At 44.1% G+C, this 21,035-nt stretch overlaps 1 protein-coding gene across 1 annotated transcript in view; it reads left to right on the top strand.

Moving 5' to 3' along the window:
- The first annotated feature begins 5,667 nt into the window (after window positions 1-5,667).
- Window positions 5,668-21,035, top strand: part of LOC135701430 (ubiquitin domain-containing protein 1) — a 38,144-nt gene continuing 22,776 nt past the window's right edge. Inside the window, exon 1 of the mRNA XM_065222223.1 lies at window positions 5,668-6,811. Coding sequence (XP_065078295.1) covers window positions 6,730-6,811 — 82 coding nt within the window. The 5' untranslated portion in view covers window positions 5,668-6,729. The remainder of the gene's footprint in view (window positions 6,812-21,035) is intronic.

The following is a 21,035-nucleotide window of genomic DNA, read 5'->3' as shown; positions in this document are numbered from 1 at the left end:
CGCAAGCGCTCCGCTTATTGCCAACGAATCGAATCGCTTCGAATCGCTTCTACTATGTTGTCGGCCTTAGAGCGTGCCCCACAGCCGCAAGCCTATCGTATAATGCATCCAACTCCCGAACATGACACTCAACATCACCATCCTCGGAAAGATCCATGCGCCACAGCTTGTTCAGCAGCGCCACTTGCGTCGTGATGCTCGCTTTTTCGTGGTGTGCACACAAATTATCCCAACACTTTTTCGCCGAATCAGCAGTTCTCACAAGGTAGAACTGGTTCTCCTCGATCGAAAGGTTGATAGCCGTTCTCGCCTTCTGGTCAGCCTTTTTCCAGTTGTCGTCCGCTGGCTCCGGCTTCGGCTCGGCAATCGTGTGCCAAACCTCGTCCCGCGTGAGCAACATTTCGATGCGGAATTTCCATGCGCTCCAATTGAAATTGTTCAATTTGTCGAAATTGAATCCCTTGAAATCCGCCATTTTGTTTACTCACTCCCGACGCCGACTAGCCACTTGCGACGACCGCAACGCGAACCGAAAAATTTCTCAAAAATCTTCTTTCGCACTTTCCGAAACGCTTCCTGGGCCCATAACCTGTGGGAGAGTCGGATTGACCGCACAGGGGAATCAGCGTTGGTTTCGGATTACCGAAAAAGGAATCGACCACGAGGATTTAATAAAACTATCAAAAGGGAACTTTTAATGCGTCTTTCTTGTCGGATGTACAAAGTTCAACTGAAACACTTCTCTATTCGCGCCGTCTCAGCGTCGGCGAGGTTTGGTCGTCCCAATGGAAAAAAGATGTGTGGGGCACGACCAACCGGTAGATGACGAGGGGCAGCACACATTGCTAATTCTCTTCAGTTTTTATATGTAAATGTTTTCTGATGTTTTCTAATGTAGATGTTTCCTGATGTTAGAATCATACGTTTTTCGGTTGTTTTCGGATGTAAAAAACGTTAGAACTAAACTTTGTTCGGATGTTTTTATATGTAAATGTATTCTGATGTTTTCTAACGTAGATGTTTCCCGATGCTAGAACCAAACGTTTTTTGGATGTTTTCGGATGTACACAACGTTAGAACTAAACGTTGTTCGGATGTTTTCAATTGTACTTTATGTTTGTTGTTCTCTGATGTTTTCAGATGTACAAAACGTTTAAAGTAAACGTTGTTTGAACGTTTTCAAATGTAGATGTTTACTAATGTTTTTAGATGCACAAAACACTAGAATCTTACTTTTCAAATGCTTTCAATTATATTTACAACACATTAGAATTAGAAACATGATCGTGTAAACACTACACAAAATTGTTGTTAGATAACATCAAAAAAATGCGTACATAATAGTCAATGCTGAAGCTCCCGTTTCCCACCAGTCAGTTAACTGACCTTAGCTAACCTAATATCATTGCGGCAACTCTCTATGCGGCAGGGGAACTATGCCATTAGCGTGCTAAGAGTTGTTAGACCACTGACATAGGCGCCTATTCGTGGATGACGAGGCACTTGGTGACATTACAGCGAGCTTGGCGATTGTTATAGCATTTTTGAGTGAACTACCAGACAATCATGACAATGTGATCGCTGCGCCTCCAGATCTCCCTTTAAATCGACCCGATGTGCCAATTTGTCAATAATGCATGACACTTTGGACGGGGTTGCTGGCTTGTTTGATCAAATGTTCGGATATACAAGTGGCAAGCCTTCCCCCTTCACGGATCGCTCCAAAAATTGCTGCTTGTTCCACAGATGATAAAAAATTGCGGAAAGTTTTGGGCTGCCAGTCTTGTACCTTATTGACGAACTGCAAATATATAATAAACAAAATTATTGTGCATGAAAAATATGACAATGGACAATGCTCGAGGAGCACTGGGAGTTTTCGAATGACGCGTGCTTAGGACCATCTTTGGCAGGGTATATGAAAATGGTGTATGGAGGAGAAGAATGAACCACGAACTGGCGTAACTTAAAGGTGGAAGGGTACAATGGGCGGGACACGTTGTAAGAATGCCGGACAACAATATCAATATCAACATCGATGTACTTTCTTCCGGCACTCCTTGATATATGCACGGTAACCGCAGAATACCCAATAATGACGATTTCGGTTAAAATTTCCGTCGCGAAGTTGAGCGCAAGTGGAATGTTTGACGTTTAAGCGTTTGACGTTTAACATGTTTTAGCGAATATTCGGTTCAGTTTACCGAGTTTCTCGGTTTTCACATACCGAATTCGGAAATAGCTGTTTATTAGGGGAGCTACGACGATATTCTTGATTGCTGCCCCGTGAAAATAATATTATACAAATTTTATATATTAGGGTTACAAACATTTTGATTACAATTGGCGTCTTGCAGTGAAACTTTTCCAAGCTTTCGCCTCCTACATTTCGAAGTGAGAACTACTAGAAGGAGGATAGTTTCCAAATTTTCCAAGTAAAACAGACGATTTTTGGGGCAAATCGGTCCATAAAGAAAAACTAATAATTTCCCGTGGAAACTTTTGCCTGAATCGTGTACGAAAACGTGTTTGAAAACTAATTGTTATTATTTCGGTATGGATCGGAGATGTTTTCATGGAAAATAATGCATAACAAGTTTGCACCCACAGCGAGAGGTGCGCAGGAGCAGCTGCATTTTTCGGAAAATTGTGAATATGTGCGATTTCCACTAAGATGAAAGTGGAAATTAAGTGAATTTACTTAGGAAATGTTGTATCATGCTGGTGGTAATGGAGAATCGGTTGTATAGGACGCCAATATTCAATAAATGTTCATTTTGGCCTTTTCTAAGCAAACATATTGATACTCACAATTTTCGACGGAAAACGCAACGGAACTTGCTTTGATCAACACGCACCATACTATAAAATGGTGCTGGATGGTTTTCAAAGTTATAACAATATGAAAAATCATCTTTATTTTGAGTATTTGAGCAATTTACTTCTGTTTACATCATATTTACGATGCAGCATTGATGGAGCCGCGAAATGAAATTAATATATCTTATGAAAGTTCAACTGGAAAAGTCAAAGATGCACATCAGTCTGATCGTAAAAACGTTTTCTTCTTCAATTCGAATGTTATATTGGAAGGATTTTACACAGGCTTGATGAAAATTATGATTTAACGCTAATTTTCACGAATTTTATATGCAGTCTGTCAACATTATCATCATCATGCAGTGGCGACATCTGCGTTGAGCTTTTACGGCAATCTTCCAATATAATTGGTGTAGACGACAAAAACATTTTTTAATTTATTTTCAAAAAGTTCAGTTTAAGTTCTGCCAGAGGCTGCTTAGAATGCTCTTCAATTATGGTACCGGAACTTTCAAGTTCTTATAACGACTTAAAAATGAGGCTGCTTAGAATTCTATAGACCACCTTCAACCAAGCTGCTTAACCCACAAATAGCCTTTGATCAGAACTTTTGGTTACTTGGGTGGGCTGCTTTTTAACTGGGCGTTCGTTAGCTGGGGTCCAGTTTAAAAGCAGTTATGTGCCAAAAATAGACGTCACATTTAGTTTAACATTTCGTTGTCATATTTGGTGAGAGACATTCGAATGGAATGTTGAGTATTGCTTTGAATACATTTGAAATTATTTCCTTTCCAACTGAAATCAAGACTCGAAAGCGTTGGACCTTTCTGAATTCACGAGTTTGAATGATGTCAAAATAACAATAACGAACTTTGCACTGCTTCAATTCTATGCACGTGGATATTTTTTTAACGTCGATCAAACAATCCAATGAAGTTCCCTTCAATATTTTTTGATGTTCCAGTCCAGTTAGCGAGTGTAATCAGCTAACTGGCCTGCGTCTTTAGCCCAGTTTGCGAACAAATACTTTACAGTAAGAGACATCTAAATTAACATTTGTGATATAGGAAGTCTAGTGGTGCCAGCGAGAAATATCGTTTTGATTTTCAGTCGTATACAAAATACCGTATGCGTGAAAATGTTTGCACCATTGAGCAATGTCAAAATTTAAAAAATTTCTATAATTTTCGTTTTCGATTTTTTTTTTTTTTATTCATTCACAGAGGGGATGTTTCTCAGAGTCTTAAACTATGTCAATCATCGATCGAGTTTCCACTTGCTGCAATTACGGCCTCCACACGCTACCGGAATGCACGGCAGGTTCTAATAATGTAGTCTGGATCCATTTCTCTCCAGGTACGGGTCAATGTTTGTCTGACTCGGGTGGCGTTTAGAACAGGCCTTGGCCTTGATGACGTGCCATATTGAGTAATCCAGCGGATTGAGATTGGGGCTGGATGGTGGCCACATATCCTTCGCCCAGAACGGAAGATGTTCCTGCAACCACTTCTGAGTGCGGTTCGAGGTGTGGCACGGAGCCCCATCTTGTTGAAATACAACATTTGGCTTCGGACCGTACTGTTCTTTGATCCACGGAAGAACATACTTACTTAAAATTCCGATGTAGACCTCCGTGTTGACCTTGTCGCCTTCTGGAATGAACACCGGGTCCATTTTTTTAACATCGGAAAAATAATGTTAAAATTTACTATCAATATTTTATTATGTTATTGGTAAGCTGTGCACTTCAACAAGTTAATAACTTATTCTGGCATCAAAGCATTATTTTCCATTGTTGTGATATAGAGGTAAATTAGCAAAATAATACTTAACTGTTGATGTTATGTTCCTCAATTTTAATACTAAAACTTGCTATTGATTTGATGTCATCGTTCACTCGGGTATCAGGTAGGAGAAAATTTCGTCTGTCTGATGGTAGCGTTAACATGCTTGAATGAGCTATCAGTTACGCCAAATTGTCAATCAAATGCATTGTTTACAAAAACCGATACGTCCCTTCGAAAGGGTAATCGAGATTTAGTGTTCATGATTAGTAAACATTTTCCGCAGCTTGTGTAACATTTTCTCTAGTAAGTGAGGGGTTATAATTGAACAAAATGGGTCGAAGGGTCTCAGAATTTAATGATTTTTTTTTTCCAAAGATAAGAGTTATCCAAAGATAAGAGTTTTTCGGATTTTCCGAAGTATCACGTAATTTGAAAATTCATAACTCATGAACCAAGCATCGTAGAATGAACGTTGTGTAGTGAAATGGTAAGTTATCGTTTTTATGTTTGTTTTATGACTTACTTAGAATGACGCCTAATAGCCATTAGTTTTTCGGTAAATATTCAGAAAAGGTTACAGATATCACTTTACAGTGATGAATTCTGAACGGTACGGGTGCAAAGTGCAAGCTGATCTCATCAAAACAAGATCCTAATCGTAGCAGTCTTTGATCAATGTTTAAAAATTGTGCACAGCGCATGAACCTGATGATCTATCATTTACTTTGAATGGAGTTCACAATCCTCTGCATCAAGTCCCAGCCAGTCTTGTAAGTGGTCACCGTAGTCGACTGTGATAATTGACTGCCCTTTTCTATTCAGTATTCAGTATTCTACTGGATATATCTGGCATCACTTAAAGCCAGTTCGCAAACCTTATCACATCGTTTTTCTGTCATCTTAAAACCAAACGATAAGTCTCGTCTGCTATCTTGCTCTTGCCAATGTGACATAAAGAAAATCTTCTGAAAACCCCACTGGTGTGAAAAGTATGGCTAGCTGCTTTTGGTGTGTGCCAGAGAAGATGAGAAGAGTCAGCGGAGCTCCATCCAAAGTCAAAATTACTCGGACAGCTAGAAGAGTCGGTCGGTCGGTGTGCTTGAAAAAAAAATGCTCAGTAATTCGGTGGCGGTGCGTTTGCGTTTTTGATTAGTCCAAAATTGGTTACGAAAACGGTGAAAATTTTTCGTGAAGTCCGTAAAGTGCGTCTCTCTGTTCCGCGGATGGTGTTAGAAAATGAAAAGCATCGGAAGCAGCAGCGACAGCAGCACAACCATCAGTGGAAGTAGGATCTCGTCGTCATCATCATCGTCATTACAGCAGCCCTCGGCGGAAAGCCAGAAACTAGCAACAGCAGCAACAACTACTACTACTACTACTACAAGAAGTCAGATTCAGAAGATCATTCATTATGGAGGAAAAGAAGGTCGCTGCTCATCATCGCCTAGCTACCAGTGGCAGCCGAAGCAGAAACATCCATCGGATCTCTGCCAACAGCTTCAGCAGCCACAGCAGCAGCAGCTTGCCGTGTTCTGAATGATGATGCTTTGATTGTGACAGATCGAACTCCACGCAATCATTTTTTTTCTACTTTGAGAATTGTAAACAAAATGTGAACTGATAGAACAAACTATCTTCTCTTGTTGGATGAATGCAGTTAAAGGAAATTTCGGATGGAATAATCATAACCTATTGTAGAATATTTGGAGATTTCGATAGCCTGCTTGAAACGGCAGCAGGTTAAAAAAAAGTTATTTGTTAAATTTAGTAGAAATAAGTGAGACAGGAAGATTTTAAACGTTCAGATTGTCGGAATATTTTTTTAAATCAAGAGTGATAGGCCAGAGTGTGTGTAAATAGTGATTTGCGGAAGAAGATAATTCTGTCGTTTCATTTGTATACGACAACACAAATACGCTAGTGTACCACCAGTGAGAAGAATACAATCGTACTCGCCCAAGATTTCAGCCGCGACCTCGAGCGAAGAAAAGCGAGCAAAAGAAACACAAATCGTCAATCAAACGGGAAGCAAAACAAATCATTGAGCCAATTCGGATTTGTACCGAGTGACTATTGCAGCATCAGCAGTAGCACCACGAATGAGATTGTTGCAATTACGACCATGGGCAATTGCATCGGAATTAATCGCAGCGATCCGGAAACCCTCGATACCGGATCCGCCAACGTAACCCGGCCAGTGACGGGTAAGTGTTGCGTTGTTTTTTTTTTGTCGTTTATATATCTGCGTCATCCTCGGGTACAGATCACAGAGGAACGCTGGTAAACAGATGGGGAAGGAAAGGGGGTTTTGAATGCCTAATCTATTGGGGGGATACGCAACGGCAGGGTGTGAATGTATGTGATAGAAAACTTGCAGCAGCCACTCGCATTCCGGTGTGTGTGGACGACCTTCAAACACCTTGTTTTACCGCCGCCGCCGTTTGTGTCATCGGGTACGTACTCTGTCATGCCTGAACGCGAGTTGCGCGAGATAGATGTACCGAAATATTATCACCATTTGATTGATAGCGATAGTTATTGTTATGGCTATTGGCAGTTCAGTTGCATTTCGCGAACGGGTTACACCCCTGAGTTGATGTTTGCAACGGATTTTCCCTGTTTGCCAGAACACCGATTGGTGTAGGATCCTTTGAAATTAAATTGTCGTTCTATACGGATTAAAGACGATTCAATTTAGCTCAGTGATTTTGTAGGTCTCCAAAATACGTATCTGTAGAAGAGTAGCTAAAGACGACTGTCTTTGATAGTGGTTGAAATAGAACTTCGCTGCAGCAGTCCTCCTGTAGCGGTTTGGTTAATCCGTCAGCAATCTGCTCCCCAATCTGCTGCCAACGTAAACCAGTTTCATCATACCACGATCCAAAGCGTCCCTGATGTGATGTCGTATGTCGATATGTTTCCATGCGACCACGACTCTTGGCAATTACGATGCAGCTTTGGTTGTCGCAGCGAATTTCCATTTCTCCTTTCGTTGTAAGATAGTCCTCGCCACCAGGATGCTTCCTGAACCGCAACAGAAATAGACATGCCAATAGTGCCACAGTGGGTTGCTTCTTGAATGACCATGAAATAGCTCCTCCTTGCGCCATGGTTGATTTCGGATGCCCAATTCGCGTCGCAATAGTCGACTATGCATGTTTGTTGTAGACCAACTTCAAAGTTTGAGGTTGCGCGTAGGTAACGCAGGACATGCTTCGCCGCATTCCAGTGCTTGACACCTGGATTGTTATTGAACCAACTGAGGGTGTTCACAGCGATCGGTATGTCTGGTCGACTGCTTTACGCCAAATACATAAGACACCCAACGGCTTCCTCATACGGAACATCCTTCATAGCAGCAGATTCCTTGTCATCCTTTGGGCTCGCATCGTTGGAAAGTTGCTCGCATCCTTGGAAAGTTGCTCGCTAGTGTTCATCGGTACCTTCACTGGTTTGCACCGAGCCATGTTGAACCGCTTCAAGATGGTTTTGATGTAAGCCTCTTGATCCAAAGTGATGCTGTCAGTTGTTCTGCCGATCCGGATACCAAGGCAGTGTTTCGTAGGTCCCAGATCTTTCATCCGGAACCGTTGTTTAGCTGTTGCTTCAGCTTGGTTTTCCACGCCTCGTCGTTGCAGAATATCATAAAATCGTCCACACAAATAGCGACAATAAGAACGTTACCATTTCTAATGCAGATGTAAACGCATGGATCGTATATTGCGTTGATACCAGGCCAAATCGTCGCAGAGCCGCATGCAGTTTGTGGTTCCAAACTCGGGTGAACTGCTTCAAGCCGTACAACTCCTTGTTCAGCTTGTACACCTCAGTCTGCCTTCTGCAGTCAACAAACCTTGGGGGTTGTTCCATGTAAATTTCTTCGTCGAGGTCACCTTGCAGGAAAGCCCTCACTGCATCCATCTGGTCGAATATGAGGTCGTGCTTGACAGCCAGGGCGAAAAGGTATCGCAGCGAACTATAGCGAACAACGGGAGCATACGTTTCATCGTAATCTACTCACTTTCGCTGTTAGTAGTCTTTGATGACCAAACGTGCCTTGTGCCGTTGAACCTTCGTTGTGTAGACCCATTTGCCTTCCGTCCTTTCGGTGAGGGTCCAGGTGTTGTTGCGGCAAACTCCTTTTGCATGGCACGCTTCCACGCGTTGCTATCACTCCGAGCCAGTGCTTCTTGATGTGAAACGGGGTCATCACCGGGTTCGTCATCCATGCCAAATGCTACAGCCACGAGACCGTCGTTGTCGCTTGGTTCACCACCAGTATTATCGTCATCTGGGAAACAATGGAAGTCGCTCGAATCATCATCGGATATTGGCTGTGAAAGTGAGATACCAGGAAAGCCAGTACTAGCAACATGAATATCTTTGTACTTGCCTGGAAGAACGTGCTCCCGTCCGCTGCACCTCAACACCTTTGACCGAGGGGATTCTGAAGTTTGTCGCAGAAAAATATGGTCTCGAATTGGTTCAATCGGAAATGCCGACTCGAATATGGTTTCCATCGGTTCCTCAACTTCCAATTTGACAAATGTTGGTGTCAACACCGCAGGGCAGCAAACCCAACACAGCGGTGTGCGTAGCTGCGGTTGGCGTACCTAATGTTATTGCCGTTTCGTACCGTTGTCAGAAGTGAAGAAAGGGAAGAGAAAAACAAAACCAAAACAAACCAAACACAATTTATAAATGGATATTGTTAGCAGATAGAAATGTCTAGCAGATAGAGTGAAATTATAGAGTAATTCAAGGAATATTTCGGATAATAAAGTTCGTCTATACTGTGCATCTGGTTTCCCTTCGGCGACCTGAACATAGAAGGAAATTATAATTTTCTTTTGTTGAAGCTGATTAAATTGGAAAGCTAGCGACGATTTGAACGGGAAAATTCGTGGTAATTAGAAGGAAGAGCTAGAACGAGGAAACGGTTGTGTAGCGCACAAAAGCAGAATTAGATCACTTCTTGTAAGTTCTGAATCAAATTTATCGAATTTAATTTTCTAATAAAATCATAATATTACAGTTTGAGCTGCCACAAAAAAGAGGCTGCTACAAAAATTTTGGTTTGGTATCCAAACATTCTCAAAAAGAAGTGTACGAGAATCGGATAAACCTCAAAGCGCTATGGCCAATCCTGCTCCACCCGTTCTGAACCTCACGGAGACTCCTTGTGCGTCGTGCGATGAAGTTTCGACCGAAAATGAGGAGATGATCGGTTGTGATGGTTGCCAACATTGGTACCATATCCGTTGCGTAGGGATTACTGATGCGAAGAAGGAAGGTACGTGGTACTGTACCGAAGAACCATGTCAACGGATCAAGAAGAAGAAGAGTCGCAGCAAGAAAAATAACGATGAATCGGATCGCTCCAGCGTCAAATCCGACCGTGCGCTCGCTCTGGAGCATAAATTGAATGCGATGGAGGAGAAACAAAAACGGATGGAGCAAGAGCTGGAGATGGAGATGAAGATTAAAAAGAAAGAGATGGAGTTCAAGCGATCCATTGAGATGAAGCGGATGCTGTTGGAGAAGCAGTTACGCGAAGAGGAAGAAGAAGAAGAAGAAGAAGAAGAAAAGCTGTTCCAGGAGAAGATATTGAAGCAGCGAAAAGAGCAGTTGAACCAGATGAAAGCTAGGCAGCAGTCGTTCGCGAACGAAATGTAGGAACTGGATGAAGCTATGCCGGAGACGAAGAACACCGAAAAGAAGAGAGCAACAAAGGACGTCGATGCCGGCGAAGGTACTTCAGGAGTAAAGCCAAAACTGCGCCATTCGAAGATCGGAAAATTGACGGAGCAGAATTTGAAGAAGTTGAGAGCTGCTCAATACAAAAATTCGGATGAAGACGATGAAGATGAGACAGCTGATGAAATGGAGGATGATCAAACCGAATTCAGCGAAGAATCCTATGGTGTTTCGAAGAAAAGTGTAGCTACGAAGAACAGCAAGTCAACGAAAAAGTCCGGTAGATTGAGCCAACACGGGCTGGGGCAGGCACGATCCGGGCCGACCAAAATTCAACTGGCAGTGAGATGTGGCGTAAGTAAAAGACTACCCACATTCTCTGGAAAGCCGGAAGAATGGCCGTTGTTCTACGGAATGTACCAAGCATCGAATGAAGCCTGTATTTACTCGGACATTGAAAACCTGGTGCAGCTGCAAGAATGCCTGAAGGGTCTGGCTCTGGAGATGGTGCGTGGACAACTTCTTCTGCCGAAATAGATTCCGAAGGTTATTGAAAAACTTCGCCAGCTATACGGCCGCCCGGAACAGCTACTGCAGAGTCATTTGGAGAAGGTCCATAAGCTGGAACCACCGAAAGTGGGTAAGCTGGCCAGTTTCATTCCGTTCGGCACGGCAGTCGAGCAGCTATGCGAACACTTGGAGGCGGCGGAACTCAAACAGCACCTGATAAATCCGCTGCTAATTCAAGATCTGGTTGAAAAGCTCCCAGATAACGACAAGCGCGAGTGGGTGCGCTTCAAGCGCGGGAAAAAGAAAGTAACCCTAAGGACCTTCACCGATTTCCTCTCCGAAATAGTCTCGGAGGCCTGCGAAGCGAACGTCAGCCGGATTACAAGTCAACCGGAAGGTTTAGCAGCGACAACCGTTCGGGGAATGCCCAAAGCAAAGCGAAGGAGAAGGGTGCGGTGTTCAACCACAGCGAAGCTGAGAATCGTCAATCCGGCGTTGGAGAATGAAGGAATCTAAAGCCGTGCAGGGCGTGTCAGCGCACAGACCATCAGTTGCGGTACTGCCAAGATTTCAAGAACCTGTCGTACGCGGACCGGATGAAGGTTGTGGATCGCTGGAAGCTGTGCCACGTGTGTCTGAACGAACACGGTTCGCCGCAGTGTAAATTCAAGCTGCGATGCAACGTTGGAGAATGCAGGCAAGCTCACAATTATCTTCTGCATCCGATCGCTGGTGCAATTGGTACCACAGCGCACATTCGGACAAACAACGTCACTTTGTTCCGAATGATACCGATTAGTCTCCACTGCGGAGAAATATCCATCACTGTGTTGGCTTTCCTGGATGAAGGTGCATCGGTGACTCTGGTGGAAAGAAACCTGGCGGATCGCTTGGGAGCAGTCGGAGTCCACGAGAAACTCACCATAAAGTGGACGGCCGACATTGCTAGAGTGGAGAAGGAGTCGAAGCGGATGAATTTGTGGGTCTCGGCTGTTGATGCGGATGAAAAACTTCTTCTGAAGACGGTCCGCACTGTCGAAAAGCTGATTTTGCCTACACAAGCTTTGGACGCAAAGGGGCTTTTGCGGCAGTACAAGCATATGCGAGGATTGCCCATCTCCTCGTATGACGGACGGCCGGAAATACTCATCGGGTTTGAACAACATCCACTCGTTCGCCCCGATTGAAGCAAAGCTCGGTGCAGTGGTTGATCCGATAGCCGTGCGGTGCAAGCGTGGATGGACGGTCTATGGACCGAAGCAAGCGGACGCTGTCGAAGCGAGCAGCGAATATCTTGGAATCCACCAGGAAGTGACAAACGAAGACCTTCATAAGCTGCTGAAGGCACACTACGCACTGGAAGAATCGGTCGTTGGCGTACCGCGGGAGTCTGCTGAGGACGAGAGAGCTCGCGAGATCCTCGAGAAGACCACGAGACGAATCGGTGACCGCTTCGAGACCGGGCTACTGTGGAAGACGGACGATCCAAGGTTCCCGGATAGCTACCCGATGGCGTTGCGAAGGCTTAAGCAGTTGGAGAAGAACCTAGAGAAGGGGTATGCGCACCTTGCTACTCCGGAGGAGCTCGTTGGAACGGAACCCAATAAGGTATGGTACCTTCCACTAAACGTGGTACTGAACCCCAAAAAACCAGGTAAGGTACGCCTCGTGTGGGATGCTGCGGCAACGGTGTAAGGTATCTCTCTGAATTCACAGCTGTTAAAAGGGCCTGACATGCTTGTGCCGCTAGTGACTGTGGTTGTTGGGTTTCGGGAATACAGAATTGCTGTAGGTGGCGATCTGCGTGAAATGTATCACCAGATGAAGATCATCGCTCGGGATCGGCAAGTACAACGTTTCCTCTTCCGGAAAGATTCCAAGGGACCTCCACGCGTGTTCATCATGGACGTTGCCACGTTTGGATCGACGAGCTCTCCCTGTTCGACCCAATATGTGAAGAACATCAACGCTCAAGAGTACGCTGGGCAAGCGGAGGCAGCAGCGGCGGTTATCAACCGTCATTACGTCGACGACTACTTTGATAGCGTCGACACCGTAGACGAGGCGATCGAGCGAACGGAGCACGTCAGGTTCATTCACCAGAAGGGAGGCTTCGAGATTAGGAACTGGGTTTCGAATTCGCCGGGAATTTAATTTTCTAATTAAATCTTAATATTACAGTTTGAGCTGCCACAAAAAAGAGGCTGCTACAAAAATTTTGTTTCGGTATCCGAACAGTTGGTTTGCCACGCCGCACATCGGGGCCTACTGCTTCGGATGGACTCCCGATAGTCACATTATTTTTCGGGTTATACAGACGATATCCCTTGGTTTCTTCATCGAATCCCGTCAGCTCACATTCATGGGATTTGTGATCCCACTTGCGTCGTTTCTGCTTTGGAACCTCGAGCATGGCTTTGATTGGGGTTTCTTTTCTTCCACTCCACGCTTGTTCGGGGGTCAGACCATGACCACGGGTAGGCGATCGGTTAGTCAAATAAACGGCTGTAGACACAGCCTTTGTCCAGAAACCTTTTGATAGGTTACATTCGAATAAGAGAGTCCGTGCTTTCTCTACTATGGTCCGATTGGCGCGCTCGGCCATTCCGTTTTGCTCGGTAGTGTACTCGTTGCTTCTGTAAATGACCTTGAAAACCTTTGTCCAGATATTCCTTACCATTGTCAGTCCGTATTGTTTTCAGCCATCGCGGCGAAGTTCTTGAAAACTGCTAAAACCTCGGCTTCTGATTTGGTTTTCAGGAAGTTCATGATAAAAGTGATGTAGAAGCGATTATCGCCAATCGAGCTCATTTCCATCGGTCAACTTCGACTGCTTTCCCATAGGCCAAACGCGACAGTCTGCAGCACTAGCTTCAACATTCAGTGTAATCCCTGTCACCAGGCTACCAGCAAGTTTCTTCAAATTTCCGACACCAAGATGACCCATCCGTTTGTGCCAGAGATCAAGATTTCCAGCAGCGTTACACGAAAAAATCTGTGCTATTCACTGCCTGGTCCTGCTTGATCTGGTAGTTGGAGTGGCTTCCGGTTACCACGAGCTCGTCGTTTGGATTGTACACCTTGCAGCCATTGAATGTTACGGAATATTCCTTATCCACTCACCGCACCGTTCCGCGAGCAAATGATATCCATCGTACCACCATTACCCTTTGCTTGATCCAGATTTGTAATAAGTTCTCTGGTGCTCGTCATATGTGCATACGATGCAGAATCGAAAATCCAATTGTTCGCAACCTTCTTCCTAATTGTGCAACATGTTTCACCTTTCCTTGAATTCTTGCACATTTCCCGCATTCCGGGTCCTTGGATTAAGTAGGCTGCTTTCCAGGATGCCTCATTAAGCAAGTTTTGCTTCGAGAATTTTGCCTGCCGTTTGTTGGTTGCAAACCTCTTAGGTTGCGAAGGCCTGCTTGTTTGTCTTGCTGCTTAACAACGGTTGCTCTTTCGGTTGCTCTTGAAGACGAATTTACCCGTTATAGCAATTCGGGAATTTTGCAAGTCCATAACCATGGGTCGGTAATCGTCCGGGAGACCAGCCAACAAGTTCATATCGATCCAGAGAGAAGCTTGAATCCGATGCCGTTCAGTTGGTGCGCTGCCAAAATTACCTGGTTAACGTAGTCTTCCGTCGATCCACATGAATCCAGATCCGACTTGATGAGCTGGTAGGGCAAGCCAATCTGCCGAGAGAGTTCTTTCTCTTCGAATGCCGTATCCAACTTGTTCCATACTGCTTCGGCCGATTCCGCGTCCTCAATATGCACATAAATTAGCGGATCGAGAAGCATGGTCAGTTTTATTCGCGCCCAAAGATCTTATTGTTTTTCCACTGGTTCAAATGTTCCGTCTGCTTTGGCTTCACTGCTTCCCAGAGTCCTTCCAGCTGAAGAAAAGTTTTCGCTGCGAACTTCCACGAGGACCAGTTATCCCGTCCAGTCAACCTCTCGATGGAGGTTCCGCCTTGTTGTATTCAGGCGTTCAATATTGCTGCAGTGGTTGATCGAGGGGTGCGTCGATATCAAAGCATACTCCCCCATCTTGAGGCCTCTGACCTCAATCAACAGAAAGCAAGCACAACTTATGGATAGGACGTTGATAACTAGTTGCGCCTCGTATCAGCGACACAGTTAGCACTGCACCCGAAGTTTCTGGATAAACCTCCTACACACGTGCCAGTTCCCACTGCCTTGGTGGTGCATTATCATTCTTAACCAACACAAGCTGACCCACTGATATGTTGGGGTGAACCGAACGCCACTTGGTACGTGGCTGCAAACTTGAGAGATATTCGTCCTCCCAACGTAACCATATCTTGACGATTCCGTGCAACGTGCTGAAGATCGGGTGCAGAAATTAGGTTGAGCGGTTGACCAACCAAAAAGTGACCGGGGTCAGTGCCTCGTAGCTATCTGGATTACTAGACAGAGGGCACAATGGTCGACTGTTGAGGCAAGCCTCAAAATCAATCAAGATTCAACGACTATGTAATCTTCAAAGGTGACAACTTCAGCTCCTAGCTCTGCTACCAAATGAAATTTATTACTCTTGACGGCCCAAGAGGATTCCCAAGTCAAAGTTAAAATTTGGTGAAATCTCGAAGTACACGATCAGCACCAACAAAAATGGTACCATTGTGAGAACGGATTTCGTTAGGGTAGCCACGCCGTGACACAAAGCGCTTCAAGGAACAAATGATGCACTGCACCAGTTGAAAGACACACGAAGTCCACGATGTATCCTTCTGTAATTTTCACACCTCGAACGCAGTGGCCCTGCATAATCAATGCCAACGTATGCAAATTGTTCGTGTCGCCAAAACTCTTACAGTTTGAAGACTTCCCTTTAGCTGGTTGGCTGTCCTGCCCTTCAAGTGGACGCAACGTGTGTATCCTTGAACCAAGTAACGTATAACAGTTTGGCAACCAACGATTCAAAGTTGATGATTGATAACAGCCATGAGCAATGTCGGTCCAGCATGGAAATTGCGCAAATGCAGTTCACGAACCAACAGTTGTGTCACACGGTGAGTCTTCGGTAGAATCAAAGGATGTTTACTCTCGTACGATTGAGCTGAATTGTCCAGACGCCATCCAACTTGCAGCGTTCCAGTGGCGTCTAGAAACGGGTGGAAAGTCGCAAGTATGTTTTTTGGTGACAATAACTTACCACTTCGAAGTATTTTCATTTCAGATGCAAACACTTCTTTTGAGTGTAGCTTATCAGCTGTTACTTTGCTTGAAGGATTTCGCTTGGAATGAGTTGTCCGGAGTGTCGCTGATCCATATCTGCTTTAATGTTGTGAACGAATCGGTTGATACACGCCAAAGTACGCACGATCAAGGTAATGCTGGAACATCTTTCACAAAGCTGATGTTCAAGAGCGTAGCTTTCTCGAAGCGGAATCGACGTAGCGTTCATCGACTTTTAAAATTCTGGCCTCAAGTATCTCGTCGTCACGTACAAGTTCCGATCAAAGCAAAACCGCAAATGCACTGACAGTGACAGTAAAACCTCATCAACAACATGGCTCAAGAAGCATAAAAAAGCGACGAGAAGTCTTGTTGGGCTGCTGTCCACTCTTATCACCGCGTGGTGCGGTAAACAGTAGTGCTCGGATACAATTTTTACCACTCGATTCACCGGAACTGGTTCCATGTGTCCAAGCTCCAGTTGATATATAAGCAAAGAGCCTCTTTATCGCAGCAGATAGGGACTCTCCGAGGGTGGGCTTCAAATCGTCAAAAGGCAGGGCTACGGTGAAGCACCCAAGACTAAGATAGAAATTGAAATGCTCAATGACCTTCATTTCAGAGTGGGTGAGCTGAGGTGGCTTCATTATCTCCTCGTACTCCCAGAACTGATTCCCTTGCATGGTCTCTGCTTCGTCGTATCGTCCCGCTGCGATCCATCCGAAAGCAGTACGCTGGGCCACCGTTTGGTCGCTACTGTCTAGGATTGGCCGATCTTGGATCGATCTTTGGAAGATCGATCTTTTTCATCCCAATTTTTCGGATCGATTCTTTGTCCACGAAAAGATCGAAAAAATGGATTTGTTCTTTCGATCTTTTCGATCTTCAAAAAAATAATAAACAAGTTCTAAAATTTTGAAGTGTATTTACATCGAATAAACGATTTACTATCACCCCAGACTGCGTGGTAAATTTAACGAACATAACGTCAACATTAGCATCGCTCCCTTCAATGATATCACTATTTGCGTTTCCGATATTTACGACAGCAACATTTGATGGTTTGCACTACCTCTCTCCTGTGCTCATTGCTCCACATTTAATTGCATATTATAAAAGAAAGAAATTCCCTCCCCTTGGCTAGTTTTTGCACATTGCTGTTGGTGGGCGGGCTTAATTTCATGCTTTATAGTAGAGTGTTGGAGACAGTAGGTTTATGGCCGTCGTTACTGGCTCATGCCGCGATAGAATGGCGTCATGGGCAGGCAATGGGGATTACTAAGCTTCCCCTCTCTGATAAACCACTGCATGAGAGAACCAAAGATCTAGTCTAGCAGTGATAGTATCACACTTGTTACTCCTTTAATTGAGAGCCGCGTCGTAGTACGCTTACGTATAGGCACTGACGTCGGGTGTGATACTGGCGGGTTTTGCCGCAAATCACTTTTATTTTATTTATTTTTACGCAGATAGATTTATTTGGGTTTGCAAGGGAATTATACTATTGAAATATTTCAGAAAGTGCCCAACGGTGCTCCTTCTATTTGCGTGACATTGTTGTTTTATTTATTTATTTATTTATATGACTGAACATCAACAGGCGTTATTTGCCCCAATTATGTAACTTAAACTAAACATGAAAAGTACTAAAACAAAACATCAATAAGTACATAGATAGTCATCTCGTAAAAAAAAAGGAACATTGCTAAACAAACTAAACTGATCTAGAAAAAAAACGAACTAAACCTCAGGCGAAGCAGCTGGCGAGTCAGGTCAAAATCAAACAGTGCGGAGACCCTATTGAAGAGTCTCTGTAAACCACCGATTGCACCGAACATGCTATAATTAGTTCGCTGTATGGGCAGGCGCAGCATTGAATTATTCCGTAGGGCTCGAGGTTGAATATTGATGTGTGTCCTTGTCGGTGTGTCCTTGCAAAATATCCGCAATTAACAATGCCCTTGCTGTATCTCTTCGGACCGACAGGCGCTCCAGATGGATCAGTTGCAAACGACTTTCGTAGCTAGGCAATCGGAAGGGATCCGTCCACGGCAGTTTACGTAGCGCATATCTCAGGAACCGTCGCTGAACAGACTCAACTCTTTCGACTCCGTTGTTGTAGTGAGGAGTCCAGACAACCGAGCAGTATTCTAATAAGGACCGATACAAGTACAACGATTTAAGGCAGTAGATATCCGTGAAGTCTTTGGCAATCCTGAAGACAAACCCTAGAATTCTGGAAGCTTTGTCGACGGCGTGCGAGATGTGCTGCTTGAAAGAGAGTTTTGTATCCAGAATCACGCCTAGGTCCTTAATTTGGCTGACGCGCTCAATTTCAGTGCCTAACAAAACATACTTGAACATAATAGTCTCTTTCTTGCGCGAAAAAGAGATAACCGAACATTTGGACGGGTTAACGTTGAAGGAAGCAACAGTCTTCAATTGAATGAATTCGGAGGTAGAGTTTAAGGTCATCTGCGTAAGATAATCGTGGTCCCTCAATTACCAGATTCACGTCGTTGAAATAAATCAGGAAAATCAGCGGTCCCAGGTGACTACCCTGAGGTATGCCGGATGTGGCAGCGAACGTACGGGACTGGTGACCACCAATGACAACAGTAAGATAGCGATCGGTGAGGAACGGCTGAAACCATTGCAAAAGGCAGCTGTGGATACCAAGTCTGTCCAGTTTAGCGATTGATATGCGGTGATTCAATTTATCGAAGGCAGCAGATAAGTCAGTATAAATGACATCCGTCTGAGCACGATCAGACATACGGTTAGAGATGTAGGAAGTAAGGCACAGTAAGTTAGTGGCAGTGGAGCGACCAGCCATGAAACCATGCTGGTCGATACTAATATACGGCTTACAGTGAGCGAGTAACGGTTCCATAACAACGAGTACTGGAAACATGTGCGCTAGCTTCTAACAGGATGGGAAAACTCCGACGTCCACAGACCGTTGAAAAACGTGCAGCAGTGGAGACAACAATCTGTCCAAGTGCGTTTTGAAGAACGCCGATGGAATTCCGTCAGGACCTGGATTGTACGACGACTTGAGTTTCGAGGAAGCACTGAAAAACATCTCGGGATTGATGTCAATTCTGCTCATGGTTTAGCCAGAGAGTGGTACGTAACTGGCAGCCAGTCGGGCATGGTCGTCACTCAGTCTCTCGTCCGTGACGACACTAGCAAATTTTTCAGAGAACAGCTGACAGATATCTTGCGTAGATGAGGCCACGTTACCATTATGTGTCATAGACGACGGCAGACCAGCTTCATGCCGTTGTTCGTTGACAAACTTCCAAAACTGCTTGGGACGTGACTTAAGCTTTCTCTGCAGTCCACGTCGATACTGAAAAAAGCACCGTTTCGCAACTCGTTTGTATGCGTGATTGATCCTGACATAGTCACGTTGAAGGGATAGTGAGCGGTGCTTGGTGAACTTCCTAAGAGCGGCTCTCTTTCTGGATTTCAGTCGACGAAATTCGTCATGGTGTATGGTCGTATGATGATGAATCTTTTTCGGAACGTGTCTGTCGATGATATATGCCAAGATATTTGAAATAGTTTGAGCGGCGGACTCAATGTCAACGGTGTCCAATAAGTCATCCCAATCTAAATTGGAGAGTAACTCGGCGATTCTACCATGGTCGGCGTTGCGAAAATCGTAGGAAACGGTGGCAGGTGAAATATTAAAATCATGCATCAGCTTAGTACTTAACGTCACCAGTAGCGGCGGGTGGTGACGATCCAGTCTCACCAGAGGAATGGGCGCCTCGCATAAGAAAGGAGCCATGTCCTGGGCGCTTACAAAACAAAGATCCAAACTGCGGTTGTTCTGGTTAATAACATGGTTGATTTGAGAAAGAGTGGCTGAACTGTAATTGTCCAGAAGGAGCGAAGCGTAGGAATGGATGATAGAGTGATCCATGTCAGGATAGAGGAAGCCGTTGCGAGTTTTTTTTCCATGAAATCCCCGGGAGATTGAAGTCACCAAACACAATAACTTCATCGGTTGCTTTGGCGGTATCCAGAACAGAGAAAACCGATTGGCAATGGGTTTCGATGAGGTCACGCTCCCGTATACGGTCGGGAGGAAAGTAAACCGCACAGAGAAACAAGGTACGATCGCCCAGTTTAATCGACGTCCACACCTGCTCTAAGCATGTTCAAGTTCTCAGGAAACAACGTTAAACATCATTTTTGTACATGGTATTGTAACTAATCTTATATGTGCTTCATTTTGATTTGGGATAAGTGTTTGAACTATGGCTCGGGATTTCCACTTTGGCGTGCTTCTATTGCGACACATCCATACGTATTTTTGTGGTGCGACTTAGTGGAAGCGTGTGAGCATAGTTGGAGCATATACCCTATACAATTTGAAAATCAGCTAGGAAACTAACTTCAAAATGAACCATTTTAGTCACATGAAGGTGTTACCTGGGTCGAACTAAGATATAATAAATAGGTATAGGCTTAAATCAAAAGTACTTGAAACACGTTTAATTTTAGATTACAAGCACAAGTGCAGGTACTTAATATAAAGCATGGGTTATGATTGATTAGGTGAATTAGAGCTTTTAATAATTTATTGAATTAGACTAATGAGATATCATAATCATCAAATGAACTTAAATAAGAAACTTCAGAAAGTCTAATGACATTAAGTAGATTAACAAAAGAATTAGGATGCGGTGGGTCCACTTAGTTGTAGTTGTAGTATAAATCTTCTTATTTAGTCTTGAACTTTAAAAACAAAACGCAGGCAGACCAATAGCATTAAGCAGATTAACAAGGAGAGGAATAGTTTAGGAAATAAGTAAAAGTAGAGGTATGTGACAATTAATAGCTTTTAAAACTTTGGAGGTATTGTATTCCCGTGAGTTTGTTGTACTCGATTACTATATTATTCTCTCAATACGCGAAATAAGTTAAAGCATTTGAGTTAACTTATTTCTTAGTGTTCAAGTACTTACATTTTTAAACAGCAGTCAATGTTAATCTA

The sequence above is a fragment of the Ochlerotatus camptorhynchus genome, unplaced genomic scaffold (genome assembly GCF_037179485.1).
Source record: "Ochlerotatus camptorhynchus isolate MF236.1 unplaced genomic scaffold, CSIRO-AGI_Acam_v1.1 ptg000161l, whole genome shotgun sequence".
NCBI lineage: Eukaryota > Metazoa > Arthropoda > Insecta > Diptera > Culicidae > Ochlerotatus > Ochlerotatus camptorhynchus.
This window is presented reverse-complemented; position numbering and strand designations above follow the sequence as displayed.